This window comes from Myotis yumanensis, unplaced genomic scaffold (genome assembly GCF_028538775.1).
Source record: "Myotis yumanensis isolate MYYU_CA2020_CCGP unplaced genomic scaffold, mMyoYum1.0.hap1 SCAF_4, whole genome shotgun sequence".
Taxonomy (NCBI): Eukaryota; Metazoa; Chordata; class Mammalia; order Chiroptera; family Vespertilionidae; genus Myotis; species Myotis yumanensis.
In genome coordinates this window covers 67,934,356-67,954,727 of record NW_027223755.1, presented here as the reverse complement: position 1 = coordinate 67,954,727, position 20,372 = coordinate 67,934,356, and the positions used below count along the sequence as shown (strand labels likewise).

At 39.7% G+C, this 20,372-nt stretch overlaps 1 protein-coding gene across 1 annotated transcript; it reads right to left on the bottom strand.

Moving 5' to 3' along the window:
- Window positions 1–2,876: 2,876 nt before the first annotated feature.
- ARL14EPL (ARF like GTPase 14 effector protein like) lies at window positions 2,877–9,236 on the bottom strand. The gene is made up of 4 exons (XM_070411479.1): window positions 9,122–9,236; window positions 8,782–8,886; window positions 4,027–4,166; window positions 2,877–3,145 (listed from the first exon to the last, which is right to left on the bottom strand). The coding sequence occupies exons 2-4, from the start codon at window positions 8,875–8,877 to the stop codon at window positions 2,923–2,925; spliced, it is 459 nt and encodes a 152-aa protein (XP_070267580.1). The 5' UTR covers window positions 8,878–8,886; window positions 9,122–9,236; the 3' UTR covers window positions 2,877–2,922.
- Window positions 9,237–20,372: the final 11,136 nt, after the last annotated feature.

The following is a 20,372-nucleotide window of genomic DNA, read 5'->3' as shown; positions in this document are numbered from 1 at the left end:
AGATGACCTTGTTCACTTTCCAGAAAAGCAAATAAATATATAAAGGAGAGATCAAATGATTTTTCCATCAGTTAGCATCCCAATGTTTATAGCTGAAATGGATCTAGGATACTGTGAGGGTGGGGGGAAGGGGGGAGGTTGGGTACAAAAGGACACTATGGATATTCTTTAATTCTTACAAATTAGATTCAGATAAAGTCATTCTGCAAACTGATGTGATATGGCATTCCAATTTGTATAAATTGGTACAGGATGACTTGTCTAAATTCTTCAGTTTGTAACAGCTTATATTTAAATGATCTTCTGTGAAATAGCTTTCCTTACCATTTCTATACATATTCACTTAGACACCCTGTCAGCATTCAAAGATAGCCAAGCAGGAAGAGAAAAATCCTAATACAATGACAAGACAATTTCCTTAGTTAATGTAATCAAATAGTGTGGCTATATTCTCTGTTAATCTGAATTTAGTTCAAATAACTAAAGAGTTTTGTTCACTCTGTGATAAAATTGACACTTGCAAAATAGGTTTCTGACAATTCACATAAATTTATTTTTGCAATGATCATTTAGTGCAGGAGGCTTTTAACAAATGCATAGACTTGACATTAGTCAGGATGAAATAACCTGATTTCTAAAAAAGTTCTCCATCAAATGTCTTACCAGGTCCCCATGGTGTATGAGGTGTCTGCTTAATAACTGCCATTCATTTTACCTTATTTATTTATTGCGTTACCTTGGAAACTTACCAGCATAATTCACCAACACACTTTTTAAAGCAGATTATCTCATCTAATGATTAATACTGAATGACAAGAGGAGACAAAAGGGAAAGGTAGTTGGGTGTTATTTTGCCTAAGATTCTTTTTTAATAAGAGAATTGGACAACTAGTGATAAGGCCGTGTTTCTCCAACTTACCTGCTCTGAGACTTACCTGGGGAGCTTGTTTAAAAATATGAATTCCCAGGTCTCATCCCTAGAGGTGGTGATTCCTGAGGTTTGGGATGGGGCTCAGGAATGTGTATTATGAAAAACACTTGGATACGTTTTACAATCAGGCCAATGTGGGAAATGCTTGGTGTCCTGGAGAGAACACATGGGTAGCCAGCTCTCCCATGTGTCCTTAACAGAGTCATTTTATCTCATTGGGTGTAAATTTCCTCTGTTGTAGAAACAAAGCAAACAAAAAAGATTGGTTGTAGTCTATAAACCCTGTGAAGACAGGAAGCAGCTGGGTTTCACTCACTGCTCCATCCCCTGTGCCTAGCCTGGGGCCTGGCACAGAGAAGCTTCTTGGTTCATAGTTGCTGATTAGTTTATTATTTAGACAACCTGTAAGATTACTTTCAATGTAAAAAATTATGTGATTGTAAAATAAATAAGTAATAAAATAATGCATTTGGTTAGCTATTTATAAAATAACAATTATTCTCAAAACAAAACATAAACCAAGAAAGCCCCCCACTCCTTTTGACTGGTTTCAGGGCTGCACACTCCTGGTAGGCATTTCAAAGGGTCTGACTCCGGTGACCTGAGTTCCTATCTTCCTCAGTTGCCGTGATGATCATAGGTAATGAACTGGAAGCACTTAGCACAATGTTTGTCTTAGTAAAAGTGAGTTGAATCTGGAAAACTCAGTAAATTCTGTGGGAAACAGAGTAAGTTCTCCTGCTACACACACAAGGGTACTGTAGTCAAAATAGGTCTTCTAAAATTTTTGTTATGTTAGTCTCAAAACATACTGTGAAATAACAAGCCTAGAATTATCAGGACCCTTCCCTGGGACATGTGGACTGTGAAGAAATAAATGCTTTTGAAAATGATTATAGAGGAAAAATAAAACGTTGAAAAGTTTACTTTCAAATTAAATACACTTAATAATGTTTTAAAGCATTTATTCAATTATCTACTTAACCCTTTCCATACATTATGTATCTAGTGTAACTTAAAGAAATGGTTCTCAAAGGCTGGCCCCACACCAGCAGCACCAATATCACCTTGGAAATGCAAATTCAATCTAATGAATTAGAAACTTGGATGTAGGATAATAAAAATCTATGATACAAGTCTACCAACTAAAGGTAAATGGGACTATAAAACCAAATTCAAAGAAGACAGCTCAACTTTCTATAAACCTCCCACAACGCATCAGATCTGAAAAAACACACAGCATATATCTATTCAACTGCATAGCAATACACTTAATTAGCAAACATACAACAAACTCACATTTGTATAATAACTTAAGTTTTCTTCTTTTGAAAACAAATTTTGAGATACATAGCCTGAATGAAAACAATGTAAACCACTGGCTTTTAAGATATGCAAGTCCTCATTTCTCAACTTTACAAGCAAAATATAAATTTTTAATAAAAACATTACCAAATTTACTATTATTAAAATAACAATAACAAATGAGACTATGAACATGCAATGCAAAGTCATAAGGTTTGGGTCCTTTTTTTAAAGTCCGAGTAGAAATTCTGATTTAGAACTAGTGATGTGTACAATTCTAAGGATCACTAGGTATTATAAATGTATGATTCTGTGTAAAAAAAAACAAAAACTTTAAGCCAAAGAATTCTGAAAATCTTAAAATTACAGTTTCTCAGATGTACCAACAAAAAAGAAAGAGATTTTAAATTTGAGGAGAGTAGAGATGGAAGTATTGATGAGAGAAACAGAGATCCATCCACTATCACAGTCTTCCCAAGTGAAAGAATTTGAGAAGACACAGTAAGAAGGTTATAGAATGACTGTCCATTCTACACTGTGTTACAGCTTTGGAGAACACGACACCTAAGTATGCTTTTTCCAACATTCTCCGCCCCCCCCCCCCCCATGCCCTACAATTCATCAAGATAAATGGGTTGGCTTAAATGTAAAGAAGAAGAAACAAATCAATTCCCATGTAATGGCTCCTAGTCAGGAACACTGAATGGCAGGGTGCTGATGACCTCTCCAGACTCGGTGACAATGGCATCGTAAACCCACTTCCGGCTGCAGCGGCACTCGGGCCCACACTTGTTGGAGTTACACTTGGGGCAGGGGTAGAAGCAGCCCAGGCAGTTCTTCTCCAGGCAGTCGCACAGATCAGCATCGTTACAGATTAGCCGGCCACTTTTGTCATACTTCTTCATAATTCTGCAAAGAAAAAGAATGACACTAACACAACAGTGCAATGCTCCTCAACACTGAGATAAATTATTATGCAACAACTTCATTAATGTGATCTCTTTACTCAGAGGAAACAGTACCCTAGAGATTACCCAGCAACACTTCAAAATATTATATGGCAGTGATGTTCTGGGAAATTCAGCCAATATGTGTTCTATAGTTTCATCAACACTGATATTATCAGACTGTCTGGGGAGTGGGGCACTTCTCCATACATTGCTGATGGGGCTCAGTATCCTGAGTGTTTATTAGCCTTTTCTTCTATGAAATGTCTGTTCATTGTTTGGTTCATTTTTTTCTCAGAGGAAATTTACCTTTTTTAAAAAAATTAACTTGTAGAATTCTCTATAGATTTTGGACACTAATCTTCTAAATTATAAGTAACTTTTCCTACCTTGTGATTTGTGTATCATTATTTTAGGGTGTTTTTGATGGTTATAAATCCTTAATTTCAAAGTAGTAGAATTTATCAAGCTTTTTCTTTGTGGCTTACTTAGTTTATACTTCTGATGCACTAGCAATCATTGTACTTATGACACTTCGTGCTCATTTGATATCTGAATCCACTCCCATGGTTATATTATTTCTCCTTCAAATGATGTATCTTACTTTTAATCATTTTTCCTACTAAATTCCTCTGGAGTCTTTTTTTGAAATTGAATTCTAGTTTGGGATTATCTTTTATTTCTTGAAGTTACTAACTTCCAGATACATCGGGTGATACTGTACTTTAGAAAACATATATTTAAATCATAAACAACAGACAACCTTTAATTACTTTGCTTTGTCAAGTAGAACTCGTGCATTTTATTATCCCAGAGATCAAGTAAAATAAATCATGATCTTACTTGTAATTCACAGAAAAATACTCATTCATCTTTGACATCCGGGCTTTCTTTTTCTGCTGTCGTGTTTCAGGATTAAAGTCTGCTACCTGGGGTCCAGGGTTTTGAAATGCCAAGCATCTTAACTGTCGCTCTATCTGTTGCTATGAAACAAATAAAATGTATTAGCAGTAAGAACTGGATAGCTTTATCTATTTTACCTTGTGTCAAAATAAATTTTCTGTAATGTTTACCATAATGGCATGGAGGACAGATACTATTACCTAGAGAAATAACCAGTTTAATCTGATTAAGTTCCAGAAGATGATGTAAATTTTCTCAAGTTAAGTCATTCTTTCTGAACAAAGAAATCCATGGTATAAAACATATGTAAAAAAAAACAAACAAATGAGAACATAATTCTTTTTATACCAGCAAAACACCAGCTGGCTCCTCAAACATGATGGGGATGAAAGTGAGAATTAGCATTTTTCTGGTAGAGAAGGACAAAGGTAAACTGTGTCACATCACAGAGAGCCCAAGTACACGCAGTCCTCCCTTCCGTGCTCTGGGACATTTCAGGAGGACTGATACCCTGGGAGTGTGGGCTCTACCAGGGCTCCGATGCAGACCACAGCCAAATGAAGTTTACACTCTCAGTCAAAGCCAGATTTGAAAAAGAAAATCTTGCTAAAATGCTGTCTAGAGTGTTAGTGTAAATTTTCAAAAGTCTCTGGGGTTATTTATAATTCCAAATTAATGGGGCTTAATCAGGAACACAAGTAACAGATGCTTCAAGCAATCCCGACGTCTTATTTTGAACATGAGGGAAGGGAATGCTCTTTTAAAGGATTTTATAAGGATAACCTGAGTGGCCCAAAAACATATAGGCTACTATACAAGGCTACTATACAAGGGTATAGGGGTAAAAGTAGGTTTAGTTATTCATATGGAAAATAATACATAATTAATAAATAGGAAGGATCCAAGATGGTGGCAGAGTAGGGGGACATTACACTCACCTCTTCCCAGAACAAAACTGGAGTTACAATTAAAATAGAAAACAATCAACCTGAATCACCAAGTGAAGATTCACTGAAGAAAAGTCTTATAACCAAAGATTTATAGAAGAAGCCACATTGAGACTGGAAGGAAGGGTGGAGGCGAGAAAAGGGCTAGCCCTACTCCCACAAGCGGCAGCTGAGATTCTGGAGGGTTATCTCAGCTGCAAAGGTTCCTCCTGAGAAACGTGGGGCATAAACCCCAAGCTGGGTCCCCAGTCCTGAGCACCAGAGATGGGAAGGGGTGCCCACGTAGCATCTGTCTGTGAAAATTGAGCAGAGCCTTCCCTTTACACAACCAAATTTTGGTCTCATTGGGCCTGATAACTCCCTAAGACCCTGCCCCCACCATAAGGTGTGCAAAAATTCAGCAGGTGGCAGCTAGATTTGGTATACCCTGGGACATTTGTTGAATGGCCTCAAACCCAGCATTGGCTCCAAGTTTGAAACTGTATTGATCTGGTGAACACCGCTCATCTCTACCTGGTGACTCACTGTGAACCTACCTCATGCAACTCAAGTACCACTAGAGGCTCTTCAGTGACTAAGCCTAACAGGCAGCCAGCAGATGGAGGCAGGTGGAGGTGGATCTTGGGGTGCCTTGGAACTTTTGCTGAATTTCAAAAGATGCTGGTAAGAGATGGCCTTGGTGCACAGCTTGGTCTTCCTGCACACACTCAGGCTCAGCAGAGGCAGCCAAAAACTATGGATTGCTTTGTAGCTTCAAAGAGATTGCCCAGGGCCAGTCACAGGCAGCATCTGACATGGACCTGCACTAGAGTCTCTCCCAAAAGGCACAGAACCAACATAGCCAGTGACCAGCTTTAGACAACAGCAGAGCAGAAACCAAATAGCTTCACAAACAGCATATCCAAAGGGAGAACTCAACAGGTACCAGACCCTGCTGAGGCAAATTCTATTCTGAGGTACAGCAGCTTGTACACTGAAAGCCAGCCAGTCTGAGGGTTGACCCCACAGATGAACAGGCTAATAGAAAGCAATACTCAAGTACAACAGGAAGGTCCACTTAATACATATAAGGGACATTGCCAGGATCACCAACTTCAGGTGGTCAAGGGGACTGCATCACTGGGTCCCACAGGACACTTACTATATAATGTTACCCTTCCAAGACTGGAAGTCATAGCAGATATAATATATAAACAAACAAAATGCAGACAAAAGGTAGTCAAAATGGGGGGACAAAGAAAGATGCCCCAAATGAAAGGACAGGAGAAATCTCCAGAAAAAAAAAAAAGCTAAATGAAGCATAGGTAAGCAATTTACCAGATATCCTATATTATACAAAGCCTGTAGTCGTGATGCCCTCATGCTGTAACAAACGATCACCAGGAGGCTGTGTGCATGGCAGGCACTCACGGGTGGGCGGGGCTGCATGCGTGGCGAGGTGCGCGCGGGTGGGCAGGGACTTGACACTGCATCCCTGCAGGCGCCGGCCCAGACTCTGACAGGAGAGAGGAGGGAGCCGAATACCCACACCCAGGACTTGGCAAATAGTGATGTTAAAATATTTCTTCTAATTAATTCCCTTTCAATGTGCACAAATTCATGCACCAGGCCACTATTAGAGTTCATAAAAACAATTATAAGGATGCTCAAGGAACACAGTGAAAAATTCAACGAAGAGATGGAAGACAAAAAATGTCACAGAAACCATAAAAAAATAACCAGTCAGAAATGAAGAATACAATATCTGGTTAAATGAAGCAGAAGATGGAACAAGCGACTTGGAAATGATAGTAGAAAACATCCAATCAGAGCAGCACAAAGAAAAACAAATTTAATGAAAATAGTTTAAGCAACCTTTGGGATGACATGAAGCATAACAACATCCATATCTCAGGAGTATCAGAAGAAAGAGAGAAAGAGCAAGGGATTGAGAAACAATCTGAAGAAATAATGACTGAAAACTTCCACAACCTGAAGAAGGAAAAAGACCCATGTCTAGGAGGTATCACGCGACCTGATATAGAACTACACTATAAGGATATAGTGATCAAAACAGCATGGTATTGGCATAAAAGCAGACATATAAATCAATGGAACAGAATAGAGAGCCCAGAAATAAACCCATGCCTTTATAGTCAATTAATATTTGACAAACAAGGCAAGGACATACAATGGGATAAAGATAGACTATTCAATAAATGGTGTTACAAAAACTGGACAGATAAATGGGGAAAAAATGAAACTAGACCATCTTCTTACACCATACAGAAAAACAAACTCAAAATAAATTAAAGATTTAAATGGTGGACCTTGAGACCATAAAGAAGAAAACATAGACAGTAAAAATCTCAGACATTTCTTGTAGCAATATTTTTTCTGATATATCTCCTTGGGCAAAGGAAACAAAATAAAAAAATGGAATTACATCAAACTAAAACATTTTTACACAACAAAGGAAACCATCAACAAAATGAAGACAACTTACTGAATGGGAGAACATATTCACCAATGATATATCTGATAAGAGGTTAATATCTAAAATTTGTAAAGAACTTTATACAACTCAACATCAAAAAAACCAAACAATCCAATTAAAAAATGGGCAAAGGACCTGAATTAAAACTTCTCCATTTAGGACATACAGATGGCCAATAGATATATGAAAAGATGCTCAACATCAGTAATCATCAGAGAAATGCAAATAAAACTACATTAAAACATCACCTCACACCTCAGAATGGCTATCATCAATAAATCAACAAACAAGTGTTAGCAAGGTTGTACAGAAAAGGAAACCCTGATGGACTGTTGATGGGAATGCAGATTGGTGTAGCCACTGTGAAAAACAGTATGGAGTTACCTCAAAAAATTAAAAATGGAACTGCCTATGACCCAATGATTCCACTTCTGAGTATATGTCCAAAGAAACTTGAAACACAACTTGAAAATTGAAAAATATATGTGCTCCCCTATGTTTGTTGCAGCGTTATTTAAAATAGCCAAGATTTGTACAAAGCCCAAGTGCCATCAATAGATAAGTGAATAAGAAAGCCGTGGTCACAATGTAATACTACTTAGTCTTAAAAAAATAAGGAAATCTTACCTTTTGTGACAGCATGGATGGACCTGCAGAGTATTTTGCTAAGTGAAATAAGCCAGTTAGAGAAAGACAAGTACCATATGATTTTGCTCATATGTGGAATCTAATGAATAAAATAAACTAACAAAATAGAAACATACTCATAGATACATAGATCAGGCTAACAGCTGTAAGAGGGAAGGGGGGTTGAGAACTGGGTGAAAAAGGTGAAGAGATTAAGAAAAAAAAAACCTCATAGACACAGACAATAATACAGTGATTAAAAGGGGGGATAAATGTTGATGGAAGAGATTTTACTTGGGGTGGTGAACACATAATACAATATGAAGATGATGTATTATATAGCTGTACACCTGAGACCTATATACTAGTAATTTTATTAATCCATGTCATTCTAATAAACTCAATACAAGAATTAATAAAAATTCTGAAACTGAGAGGCACAGCGGAGATACATGAGGTGCGACCAGCTTAGCGATGAGTAGAGTTAAGAGGAAGAAAAGCCCCATCATTATGGGGAGGAGGCAGAAATCCTCTGTGAGAAGTCCTGAGTTAGCCCACCTTTCCCTGCAAATCTGGGGCCTCTCAGGAACCCCCATGCTGGAAACTCCCCAAATTCCATGGAATCGTAATATCCATACGCCATACCAGTTGCTTTTGTCCGATTTGACAGTTTTTCTCAGGAGAACTTTGACCTGTGTGTCCCTCTTCAGTGGAAGTGGTTTTTTCTGGCTGTTCACTCATTTCTAATCACTAAAAAAGGTAAGTAGAAAAAAGTAAAACACATTAATTTCATGCATCCCCAGTAACTTAATCCTGTGTGTTCCACTTCTATGGGAACGTATGCACAGGTGACCCAGTTAGCCTCATTTGGATATACCAATACAGACGTCAAAGGGTACTTTATTACTTAGGCCAAGCTTAAACCAAAATTAAGAAGAGAGGAGACACAGGAGACAGAGTACAAGAATCACACAGGTTTATTTACCAGAGAGCAGATGGGTTTCAGTCCTTGGCAGGCCACCCGGAGACACTCGCTGACAGAGATACACGGAGGTCAGATACGCAGCTGCAGGTGCTCAATCTCTTGACACAAAGAGAGGCCTCTAACAATCTGGGCTCAGGGCAGAGCAGGAGTGGCAGAAGTTCCAAGGGTAAGGAGAATGTCTCGTCTGTGGAGGGCAGACAGGCATCTGACTGCTGGTGTGAGAGTCCTTCTTTTATACCCGATGGATGGGCTTCTTCAGTGTCTCTTATCAGTGTGCTCCAGTGGTGCCTTCTGGGCTTATCGGGGTACACACGCAGGGGTTTGCAAAGTACTTATCTGGGATGCACACACACACAGGTTAAGTTTCACTTCTAATACAAAATGAAGTTATGTCTCCAATATAAGATGGAGTTTTAGAATGAACTTTATAATACCAAACCACACACTAATACAATTTTATTTCCTATCACTATAAATTCAAACTTATTACTATAACACTGTGACTTTCCTGCTCTCTTCCTACATCTTTCTTTCAAAGCCAGACCTCCATCTGCACACCTGGTTTCTTTTTTACCACTCACTCTTTTGTTCTTGTTTGTTTTGTTTGTGCATTTATTTTGATTTTTAGGTTCCACATATAAGTGAAATCATGTGGGGTTTATATTCCTTTGTCTCAACACTCACTCTCAAATCCTGCATTTGACTCCCCTGTCCACTTTACTGATGCTCTCCTTTGCCAGTGTCCCATGAGCAAATCAATGGCACCTCTTACAGTTCTTAGCATCGCAGGCCTCACTGGAGCAGGCAACACCAGGACCACCATCTACTGCTTAACAAAACTGAATTCTTAGATCTCTATTTTTGCCCCTTTATATTCCCTTTAAAAAAGGTAAGACACATTAATGTTATATATCCCCAGTAAGTTTGTGAAAATCTTATTCACTCCCATGGTTTCAGTGGTCTCTTCTTCAGAGACCTTTCCCCAGGCTGACCTTGTGAAAATTTTCTAATACAACTTGTGCTAAATGGAAGTAATCATTTTCCCATAAATCTTAGCTGCTAAGATGCCTATAATTTACTTTGAAATACTTCAGTATGTATCCAGGGTGCCTGTGTGTGTGTGTGTGTATGTGTGTGTGACTTAGGTGAAGCTAACATAGGATGCTAATCACAAATGCACCATCCAGGCTGCTCTACAGGTTCTGTCAGAAAGGACCACCCACCCTCGAGAGGAGGCTTCCACAGCCCTGCTGCTTTCCCTCTCTCTCTCTGTCAACTGCTGGCACTGACTATAGGGTCCCGTTTCTACCAAAGGAAACTAAGGATTATGCTTTGCCAAGATGGCCTGGGTCCTTTGGCACCACCTGCCTGCCAACTGGAAATTCCATTTCTGTCAATGTACCTTCATTCTCCCTGTGTCTAGAGTCACTAGACATTGACTGCTCACTTTTCTGTATCATGGAACTTAAAGTCAGCATAAAAGAGGAAAGTCACATGCAGACAAAATTATCCTTGAAAATGCCTAGAAAATGCCTAGAAATGTCTGACTATCCCTATACAGTCAGGCATTTCTCCAGTATTGAAATAGATTATTGTTTCTTAGATTGAGCATCGGATGAAGTAGTTGGTTTATTCATAGGAGCCATCATAGTAAATTATGTTTACCTTTAAACCTCAGAATCTACACACCCTGGCATGTTGCTTACTCTATGGAGGCCTTAGGAAGTGGGTCTTATAGAAATACCACTGGGTCCAGATCTCCATCTTACTGCCCCCCTCTGAGGCACAGGTCATCAAGGGAAATGCAGGCAAATGACTCAAACTTTCATCACTACACTTATCTGTAGGATGCCCCAGCACCGGACAGTTGAATTTTGTTAAGCTGATTGTGCCTTGCAAAATATAGACAAAGTATTTTTTCTACTTTATCCCTAAGGACTCTAGCAAATTTCCAAAGCAAGAAAAGTGTTTAATTTAAACTCTAGCTCAAAAGGCCTCCAATTTCATTCAGTGCAGATAAATAGGTTTATTCAGAGACACTATGTGTAAGACACCCCCCAGAAAACACTTAGAAGTAAAAGACATACACATGGACACTGACAGAGAACATTCATATGGGCAATATAGTGGTAACTTAATAAAAAAGTATTCATTAAAAGCAATCACAGTAGACTCAAGCTATTTTAATCTCATTCTGTCTGTGGCCTTGGTTTCTATACTCGCTAAAATGGCAGGTCACTGGGATAACTGACAGGTAAATCAAATCCCAGCAGGATCATATTTGGTGGAGAGAAACACCTGCTGTGCAGGTGATCAATTAAGTCATTCCCTTGCTGCTCCCTCCCAGTTGATTCAGCTGTTTTCAAAGTCACAAAAAACTGCTCAACAACCTTTAATAAAATCTCCATCACCATTTCTCCTAAGAATGAAACATACTTTTGATCTAAGCCAGTTGAGAGTGGTTTTAGATAAGCAATGTTAATGCTTGATTAGCAACTTGCTTTACAATACTGTACATAAATTTTCCTAAAGGCACTTTTATTGCTATATATTCCAACACACACACACACACACACACACACACACACACACACTTCTGTGGCTCAATATAAAATAATGTGAATACAAATATATTTTTAAAATAATTTAAAAGTGCACTCAGCAGAGGATTTGAGAAGCTGTGGAACACAATGAGAGATGTTGCTTTTGCTAATGCGGGAATTCTGCAATCTGGTACTGCTCTGAAACCACATCCCCTGAAGAGCCCATCTGAGTCAGTTACAGATCAGCATCCATGAGAGCCTCTCTATTCACAACTTATTTATAATTTGGATCTCTTGAATCATACATTAAAATTCTTCCTTGCAATCTTAAGGATCCTAACACGCAGAAACCTGTCTGTTTACTCGGCCCCATCAATGGAAAGCAAAGGGAAGGAAGAAAACTCTTATGAGACCAGAAGATTTGGGCCATTTTCTGCATTATCATGATAAATACAGTCAGCATTATCTTGACAAAAATACTTCAAAACCACTCATCCCAAATTTCAAGTGTGGAGGCTTTTTTCAGGTCTCTAAGGCCCTTTTATGCTCTTTTTTTCTTTCATTTTTAATTCAGTCCACACTGCAACAAAAGAACACCAATTTTCTTCCACTCTTAACTACAACACATTAATATGGCAATATATATTCACAGTCAACATTCAGTGGCTTGCTTTTGCTGCTTCTTTCTCTACCAGCCTCAGAGAGAATCAAGTTTAAATGCATCGTTGAAAAAGAAGTGCCTTTCTAATTATAAACTTCCACAGTTCTCTTACTCCCTACTTCTCAATGAGAGTTGCCTTGTCAAGCTGAAGCAATAGGTGGTAAGGAGAAAGTCCACATACCTTTAAGTTGGATGAAAAAGAAGGAAGGAATACTGGAAAAAAGAGAAACTGTACTGCTTTGTTTCCTTTGTTTTGCTGAGAAACCATAGAACTCTCTAGGGAAAAAGTCACAGGCCCCCAAGGTGCTTCTATAATTTAACACTTTAATAATATTGGCCAAGAGGAGGAAAGGTGAGGAAACAGAGGGGGTTTTTTGGGGGGAGGGTATAGATGTAAACATTGTTAACTCTCTCTTCCAACACGAGTCTACTCTAAAATTAGATGAAATCAGGAAGTCATAATTCATCTGCTCACTCATTTTGCATTTGCACTAAGAAATGAATCTAGAATTTACGTTTTGACTCTACTGCTCAGTCTCATGTATCAACTTCAAGTGTTCAACTAATATTAACACCAAACTGCCTCTGGCTATTTTTATACTTCACTGTAAAGTATATATAATGTGTGTGTGTGTATGTGTGTATATATATATATATATATAGCTTGGCAAGTTGCTTAAATATCTACATGTATTTAAAATAAAAAAGCACTTAAGAAAAAACTATTGTCCTAAGAGAGAACTAAACCATGTTCATAAATTGTCTAAGACATATTAATCTCTAAATTACAATGCTCTAACCATTGTCCTCTACCACTAGGACTCAGATATTATGCTGTGAGTCATTAAAACCACTCTACTACAAGTTAATACCCATCCGTTCATTTGTGAATTATAGGGTAAAAACCGCCATTTCATTCCTAATTACTTTTGCTGCAAAGACAAAGGAAAGGAAACAAAAACAGAGCTTGCAACGCATCTGGCAATGATGTGAAACCTTAAGGTGATACCAGAATTAAGTATATTTGACCTGAATGCTATATCCATTATGCAACTGCTATATTTTTGAGATTACACCATATGTTTTGCTTCTCAAAAATTTTCCATTTAAGGGTTGTCAATTCTATCTTGCCAATTAAGGACTGATAAACCTCAAAGCAGGTAAAATTCCTACTACACTTTCCACAGTAAATCAAACTTTACAAAAATACATTTTTGTCCAATGTCTGGCTTTGTTCTTATACAATCAACAGAAAAAAAGTACTCGTCACTGATCTAACCACACAAGATGCTACAGAAAAAAACAAACATATCAAGGTCCAATGCAAGGGCAGTGATCCTCTTAAAAACCAAGAGAAGTCCCAACTGAACACTTAAAAAACTAAAGTGCTGAGAAATAATAGTGCATCACAGAATAGAAAGCTATTTCTTCTTAATTCTTTAATTTAAAAAAGAAAATAAGTCATATAAAATAATTATCCTGTATTATTTCCAAGTTTCTCAAGCAAAATCTAATGGCTTTTGAAACTAATTGGTGTTTAACTGGCAAATCTTCACAAGAACTTTACACCATGTTTTTAAAAAGATATCAATTTAATCTTTAAAAATGAAAGAGTAGCCCTAACCGGTTTGGCTCAGTGGATAGAGCGTCAGCCGGCGGACTCAAGGATCCCAGGTTCGATTCTGGTCAAGGGCATGTACCTTGGTTGCAGGCACATCCCCAGTAGGGGGTGTGCAGGAGGCAGCTGATCGATGTTTCTCTGTCATCGATGTTTCTCTCTATCCCACTCCCTTCCTCTCTGTAAAAAATCAATAAAATATATTTTTTAAAAAATGAAAGAGTATTTTTCAAAGTTAATAATACCTCACTAAATTTACTAGTCCAATGGTGGCCTAACCAGTGTGGCTCAGTGGTTGACTGTCAACCCATAAACCAGAGGTCACAGTTTGATTCTCATCAGGGCACATGCCTGGGTTGCGAGCTAGATCCCAAAAGGGGGCATGCGGGAGGCAAACAATTGATAATTCTCTTTTATCATTGATGTTTCTATCTTTCTCTCTCCCTCTCCCTTCCTCTCTCTGCAGTCAATAAAAACATATTTTTTAAAAATTTAAAGATACTAATGGTGTATTTCACAGAACTAGAACAAATATTCCAAAACTTTATATGGAACCACAAAATACCCAGAATTGCCACCACAATCTTGAGAAAGAAGAACAAAGTTGGAGGAATCATGCTATTAAAGTGTACTTACTACAAGGCCATGGTAATCAAAACAGCATGGTGCTGGCATAAAAACAAACACATAGATCAATGGAATAGAATAGAGCCCAGAAATAAACCTCACCTCTGGGGTCAATTAATATTCAACAAAGGAGGCAAGAACCTAAAATATTCAATAAATGTTGTTGGGAAAATTAACAGACATGTGCAAAAAAATGAAACTACACCACCTTCTAACATTCTTATACCATATACAAAAATAAACTCAAAATGGATTAGAGACTTAAATGGTAAGACTTGAAACCATAAAAATTCTGGAAGAAAACACAGGCAGTAAAATCTTGGATATATCTTGTAGCAATATTTTTTTCTGATATATCTCTTTGGGCAAGGGGGAAACAAAGATAATCAATAGCCTTATGAAAAGATGTTCAATATCACTAATCATCAGAGAAATGCAAATTAAAACCACAATGAAATATCACCTCACATCTGTCAAAATGGCTCTCATCAATGAATCAACAAACAGTAAGTATTGGCAAGGTTGTGGAGAAAAGGGAATCCTTGCTTTACTGTTGGTGGGAATGCAGATTGGTGTTGCCACTGTGGAAAACAATATGGAGCTACCTCAAAAAATTAAAAATGGAATTGCCTCATGACCCAGCAATTCCACTTCTGAGTATATATACAAAGACACCTGAAACGCTAATTCAAAAGAAAATATGCACCCTATGTTCATTGAACCATTATTTATAATAGCCAAGATTTGGAAACAGCTCAAGTGCCCATTAGTAGATGAGTGGATAAAAAACCGGTGTACAATTACACAATGGAATACTACTCAGTCATAAAAAAGAAGGAAATATTACCTTTAAGACAGCATGGATGGACACAGACAATATTATGCTAAGTGAAATAAGCCAGACAGAGAAAATCAAATATCATATGATTTCACTAGATTAATGTGGAATCTAATGAACAAAATAAACTAACAAACAAAATAGAAACAGACTCATAGATAGATAGAACAGACTGACAGCTGTCAGAGTGGAGGAGGGTTGTGGGGGCTGGGTAGAAAAAGTGAAGGGATTAAGTTTAAAAAAAACACATACATAGACACAGACAGCAGTCTGGTGATTACCAGAGGGAAAGAAGGTAGAAGTGGGTAAAGGGAAGAACAGTGGTGATTGGAAGATACTTGACTTGAGGTGGTGAACACACAATACATTATATAGATAATGTATTACAGAATTGTACACCTGAAACTTATATAATTTTTTATTGATTTAGAGAGGGAGGAAGGGAGACAGAGAGAAACATAGATGGGAGAGGGATACATCTATACTGAATGTACCCCAACTAGGGATCGAACCTGCAACCTGTGTATGTGCCCTGACTGGGAATGTAACCTGCAACTTTCTGTTGCAAGGGATGATGCTCCAATCAACTGAACTATACCAGCCAGAGGCTAAAATCTACATAACTTTATTAACCAATGTCACCCCAAGAAATTCAATAAAAATTACAAAAAAACACAAATCAAAGCTGAAAGATAACATATTCTTGTGTGCATGAAAATAAAACCATTAGATCTTAATAATAGGTATCTCTGGATTTTTGTCTTATCCTTTATTATTTCTTATCTTACCATTTCCTGTAATAAACATATCCTTTACATGTTTAAAAATATTAATAAATATTTTAAACATACATCTGAGAATAAATGTACAGTTCTCTCACAGTATGTACAAAACAAATATGTCCAGCAGATGGTGCAAAAACCCAATCCAGAATTAAACACATTTTAAAAGAATAACCCTTATTAGTTCAAGAATGCCATGTGGATGGTATGTTTCTAGGTGACCAAGAATCAATCAAAACGGAATTTTCATGTCCATCTATATATATAAAAAGCCAGCAACCAGAATGCCATAATGACCGGAACAACCAGTCGCTATGATGTCCACTACGGCCAGCCACCCGGTCAGATCAGGGGGTGGGGCCAGCCAGCCAACCCCCCCACGGCCCTTCCCCCCAGCCAGCCCCACCCCCGATCAGCCCCTCCGCCGGCTGACCCCATCCCTGATCACCCCCCACCCCAATAGGGGGCAGGGCAGGCCAGCCAACCTCCTGCAGCCCCTCCCCCCAGCTGGCCCTGTCCCCGATGGGCCCCCCACCACCCCATTGGCCTGCAGCCCCTCCCCCTGGCTAACCCCACCCCAGATTGCCCCCCCACCCCAATAGGGGGCAGGACCAGCAGCCAACCTCCTGCAGCCCCTCCCCCCCCCCCCCCCCGCTGGCCCCACACCTGATGGCCCCCCATACCCCAAGAGTGGGCGGGGCCAGTTGGCAAACCTTCTGCAGCCCCTCCCCCGGGCTGGCCCCACCCCCGATGGGCCCCCACCACCCCATAGGTCCCCTCCCCCCAGTCACCTCAACCCCCATTTGTCCCCACCGACTCCAATCAGGGCAGGGCCACTGGCCAACCACCCATGGCCCCTCCCCCAGGCCACTGGCCCCTAATCGGCTCCCCCACCCCAATTGGGGGTGGGGCCCGCCAGCCAATCGCCCCCGGCCCCTCCCCACAGCCGGCCTGGCCCTGAGCGGCCCCTATGGGGCGGGCAGTCAGCCAACCTCCCACCTTCTCCTCCTCCTGACAGGCCCAGCCCCAATTTGCCCCGGTTGGGGCCAAGCCGGTCGGACCCCACCTGTGCACAAATTCCTGCACTGGGCCTCTAGTTAAATATAATTTGTTTGACCTCTTCTGTAGTCAAAAGTGCGTCACTTCAGAGGTAAATTAGGGGTCTTTCCATAAGGAATGTGTGGGAACTACAGAGGCTACAGAGCAAGATGATTTGTGTAAAAGAATCTTGAGGAATGGGCGCTAGATGTCAATGTACTGTTGTACCAAGAAAGGGCTTTGAAAATCATATTGCCCATCAGTTTTCAAATTTGTTTTTTATATTTTTCTCTAAATAAATCACAATATATGAAAACAACAAAACTGGAACCATCCTATAGAAGCGGGAGTTGGGGACAAGACCCATGGTGGGCCTTCTCTTTATTCAAACTCCCACCCCTGCTTCTTTGGTGGCTGACAGAATCAACATCTACAGAATCTACAAAATACTCCCAAGAAGCCCTAGAGAAAACTTCTAATGCAGTGTAGTACGGTCACTTTACTACTGATTAAAGAGATGCTCAGAGAAGAGCTTCCCATGTGAAATGAAAAACTACATAAAAAGCAAATAAAAATTGTTAATTGGTTTTAAGGTACAATTCAATAAGGCCATTTAAAATGCATCAATAACAATGACACCAATACTTTTCACAAAATTTACAACATTTAGAATTTATATTGAATTAAGTTTCTGATATCTTAAACTTTGGATTCACTTCCATCCTTTTTATGTATGTGGTTTATGAAACTATAGGAAGTCAGCATTTAGTTGAGTAATATAAGCATATTATTGGGTCTTATTTATACCAATAAAGTTTACTTATATCAAAATGTCCTCAGACTGTACTTCCTGTACAGTCTATAATTTTTTTATAAATATATCTTTACTGATTTCAGAGAGGAAGGGAGAGGGAGAGAGAGAGATAGAGATAGAAACATCAATGATGAGAAGGAATCATCGATCGCCGCCTCCTGCACGCCCCCTACTGGGGATTGAGCCGCTGGGCATGTGCCCTTGACCGGAATCCAACCTGGACTCTTCAGTCCGCAGGCCGTCGCTCTATCCACTGAGCACATTGGCCAGGGCTAGTCTATAACTTTTAAATGCAATTATAAACCATACAAATGGTGATTTGATAGCATGAAGCTAGTTAAAGAAGTTCGCAAAAAAAAGAAAAGTAATTTATAAAATCTCTCTACGTAATGTTTGCAAAGTAGATACAACCTATTTAAATAAATTCACCTCGTTTCTTTTCAATACAAGTCCAAATTTAAGTCTCTTTTAAAACTCACTCTTAAAAAGTTTTGTTTGGATAGTTACATCTACATGAAGTTCTGCCTGATAAATTTTACTTGACACCCGGTATTTCTGGTCCACAGATGGTGTGGATCCAGCTTTCACCTGAGATTTCTCGGTATATAACAGTGTCTTGACGTGTCCTAATTTAACAGGTCAGAGAAAAACCCAAAGTAAATGGCGCAGTAAACAGATTGGGTCTTAAATCTGGCCGGTTATACTGACCGGAGTCGGGTAGTAAGCCGCTCTCTCGGTTCCAAACCCACCCTTTTGTCCTCCGCAAACCGCACGGCGCTTTAGCTCCAGGGGGCGCTGAGGGACCCGGAAGACTAGCGGAGGGAGAGGCTGGCTCTCCCCTGTTGGCTTCCGGTTTCTCTCAGCATCTCCTCTGCAGAGATTCTTATTACTGACTTGGTGCTGTTGGGTTCCGGTTCTCAGGATTCACCGTCCCCACCCCAGGCCCCATCTCCCAGGCCCAGCCTAGTGAGCCACCCACAGAAACCAGCACCTGGCAGAGCCACCGCCTCAGAGGTCCGGGTCCAGCACCAAGAGGCCGTCATCTGAGTTCCTAGAACACCCGCCCCAGCCAAGCCGTTCCCCTCCTCAAGGTCTGGATCCCAGCTCTGCCGGACCCTTTCTCTGAGCTACTAAGGCAGCAGCACCAGCTCTGGATCCCAGATAACCCCATCCCTTCTCCTTGTTGCCCCAGCCCTAGGCGTGCTAGCTATTCCTTGCAGCTCCTATCTTGGTGTTAGCTCAGTGTTACTCTTTTGCCTTTTTCAGTTCTGTACATACCAATGCTATATATTAGGTTCTGTAAATCAAAAAAAGCTGATCCGGTTTCTGTTTTCCTGACTGGTGCCAGCAGACTCTCAGGAAAAAGAATCTCAAGGTCAGATCTGACCATGCCCTGTCCTTGGACCCAGTGCTCACCCCCTAATGCCACCACGGTGAATCAGGTAATCACCTGTGTTTGATTACAGTGAGGTATCTACCGAAGCACGTGGCTTCTGGGGCGCAGGGGCTGTTGTGTTTAACCAGGGTGACAGCGAGGATATGGAATGAATGGCTATTTCTGAATGTGCTGGGTAATTTACAGGAAGAAAATTATCAGCTCAAGTCAGCGATTTTTAACCTGTTTCATCGGCACACATAAACTAATTACCAAAATTCTGTGGCACACCAAAAATATATCTTTTTTTTTTTTTGCCGATCTGACACAAAAAATAGGTATAATTTTGATTTATGCATACCAGATGGCTATTTTTGTGTTGGCTGTTGTCTTTTTTTTTTTTTTTTTTTTTTGACAACCTAAGGGAAAAGAGGTCAGTGCCCCAGACTAAATAGTCAGGTATTGCATGTTTTAAAAATTCTTGTGGCACACCAGTTTGCCTGCTGAGGCATGCTGGTTGGAAATTGCTGACTCAAGTGATAAAGAGCCAAAGACCTTCAAAGGCTGTTCTCACCAAATCTCATATTTCTTGTAGCTGCTCTGTAGGATGCGTCATTACAATGCAAGTTGAATTCGCAGGCTTGCTAAGGTTCCACCGTGAGAGTTAGGGCACTGATTGGAGAGGAGACCCTGAGGTTTGGAATGTGGACATCTGGGTGGACCAAACTAAACAGGAACTCGTGTGCTGTCTAATCCAAGCTCCTACATTCTAGTAACTCCAACCTTTGCCCTTTATCCTCCAGCCCTAAAGAAGAGAACTACTTCCTGCACTATAACTTAGGGGTTTTCTTTTGCATTTTCACTTCTCTAATAGCTGTTATACAAATCCCTAACATTAAAATCTCTTTGGTAAAACAAACAAACAAAAATGGCCTACATTCTATTTTTCTGGCTG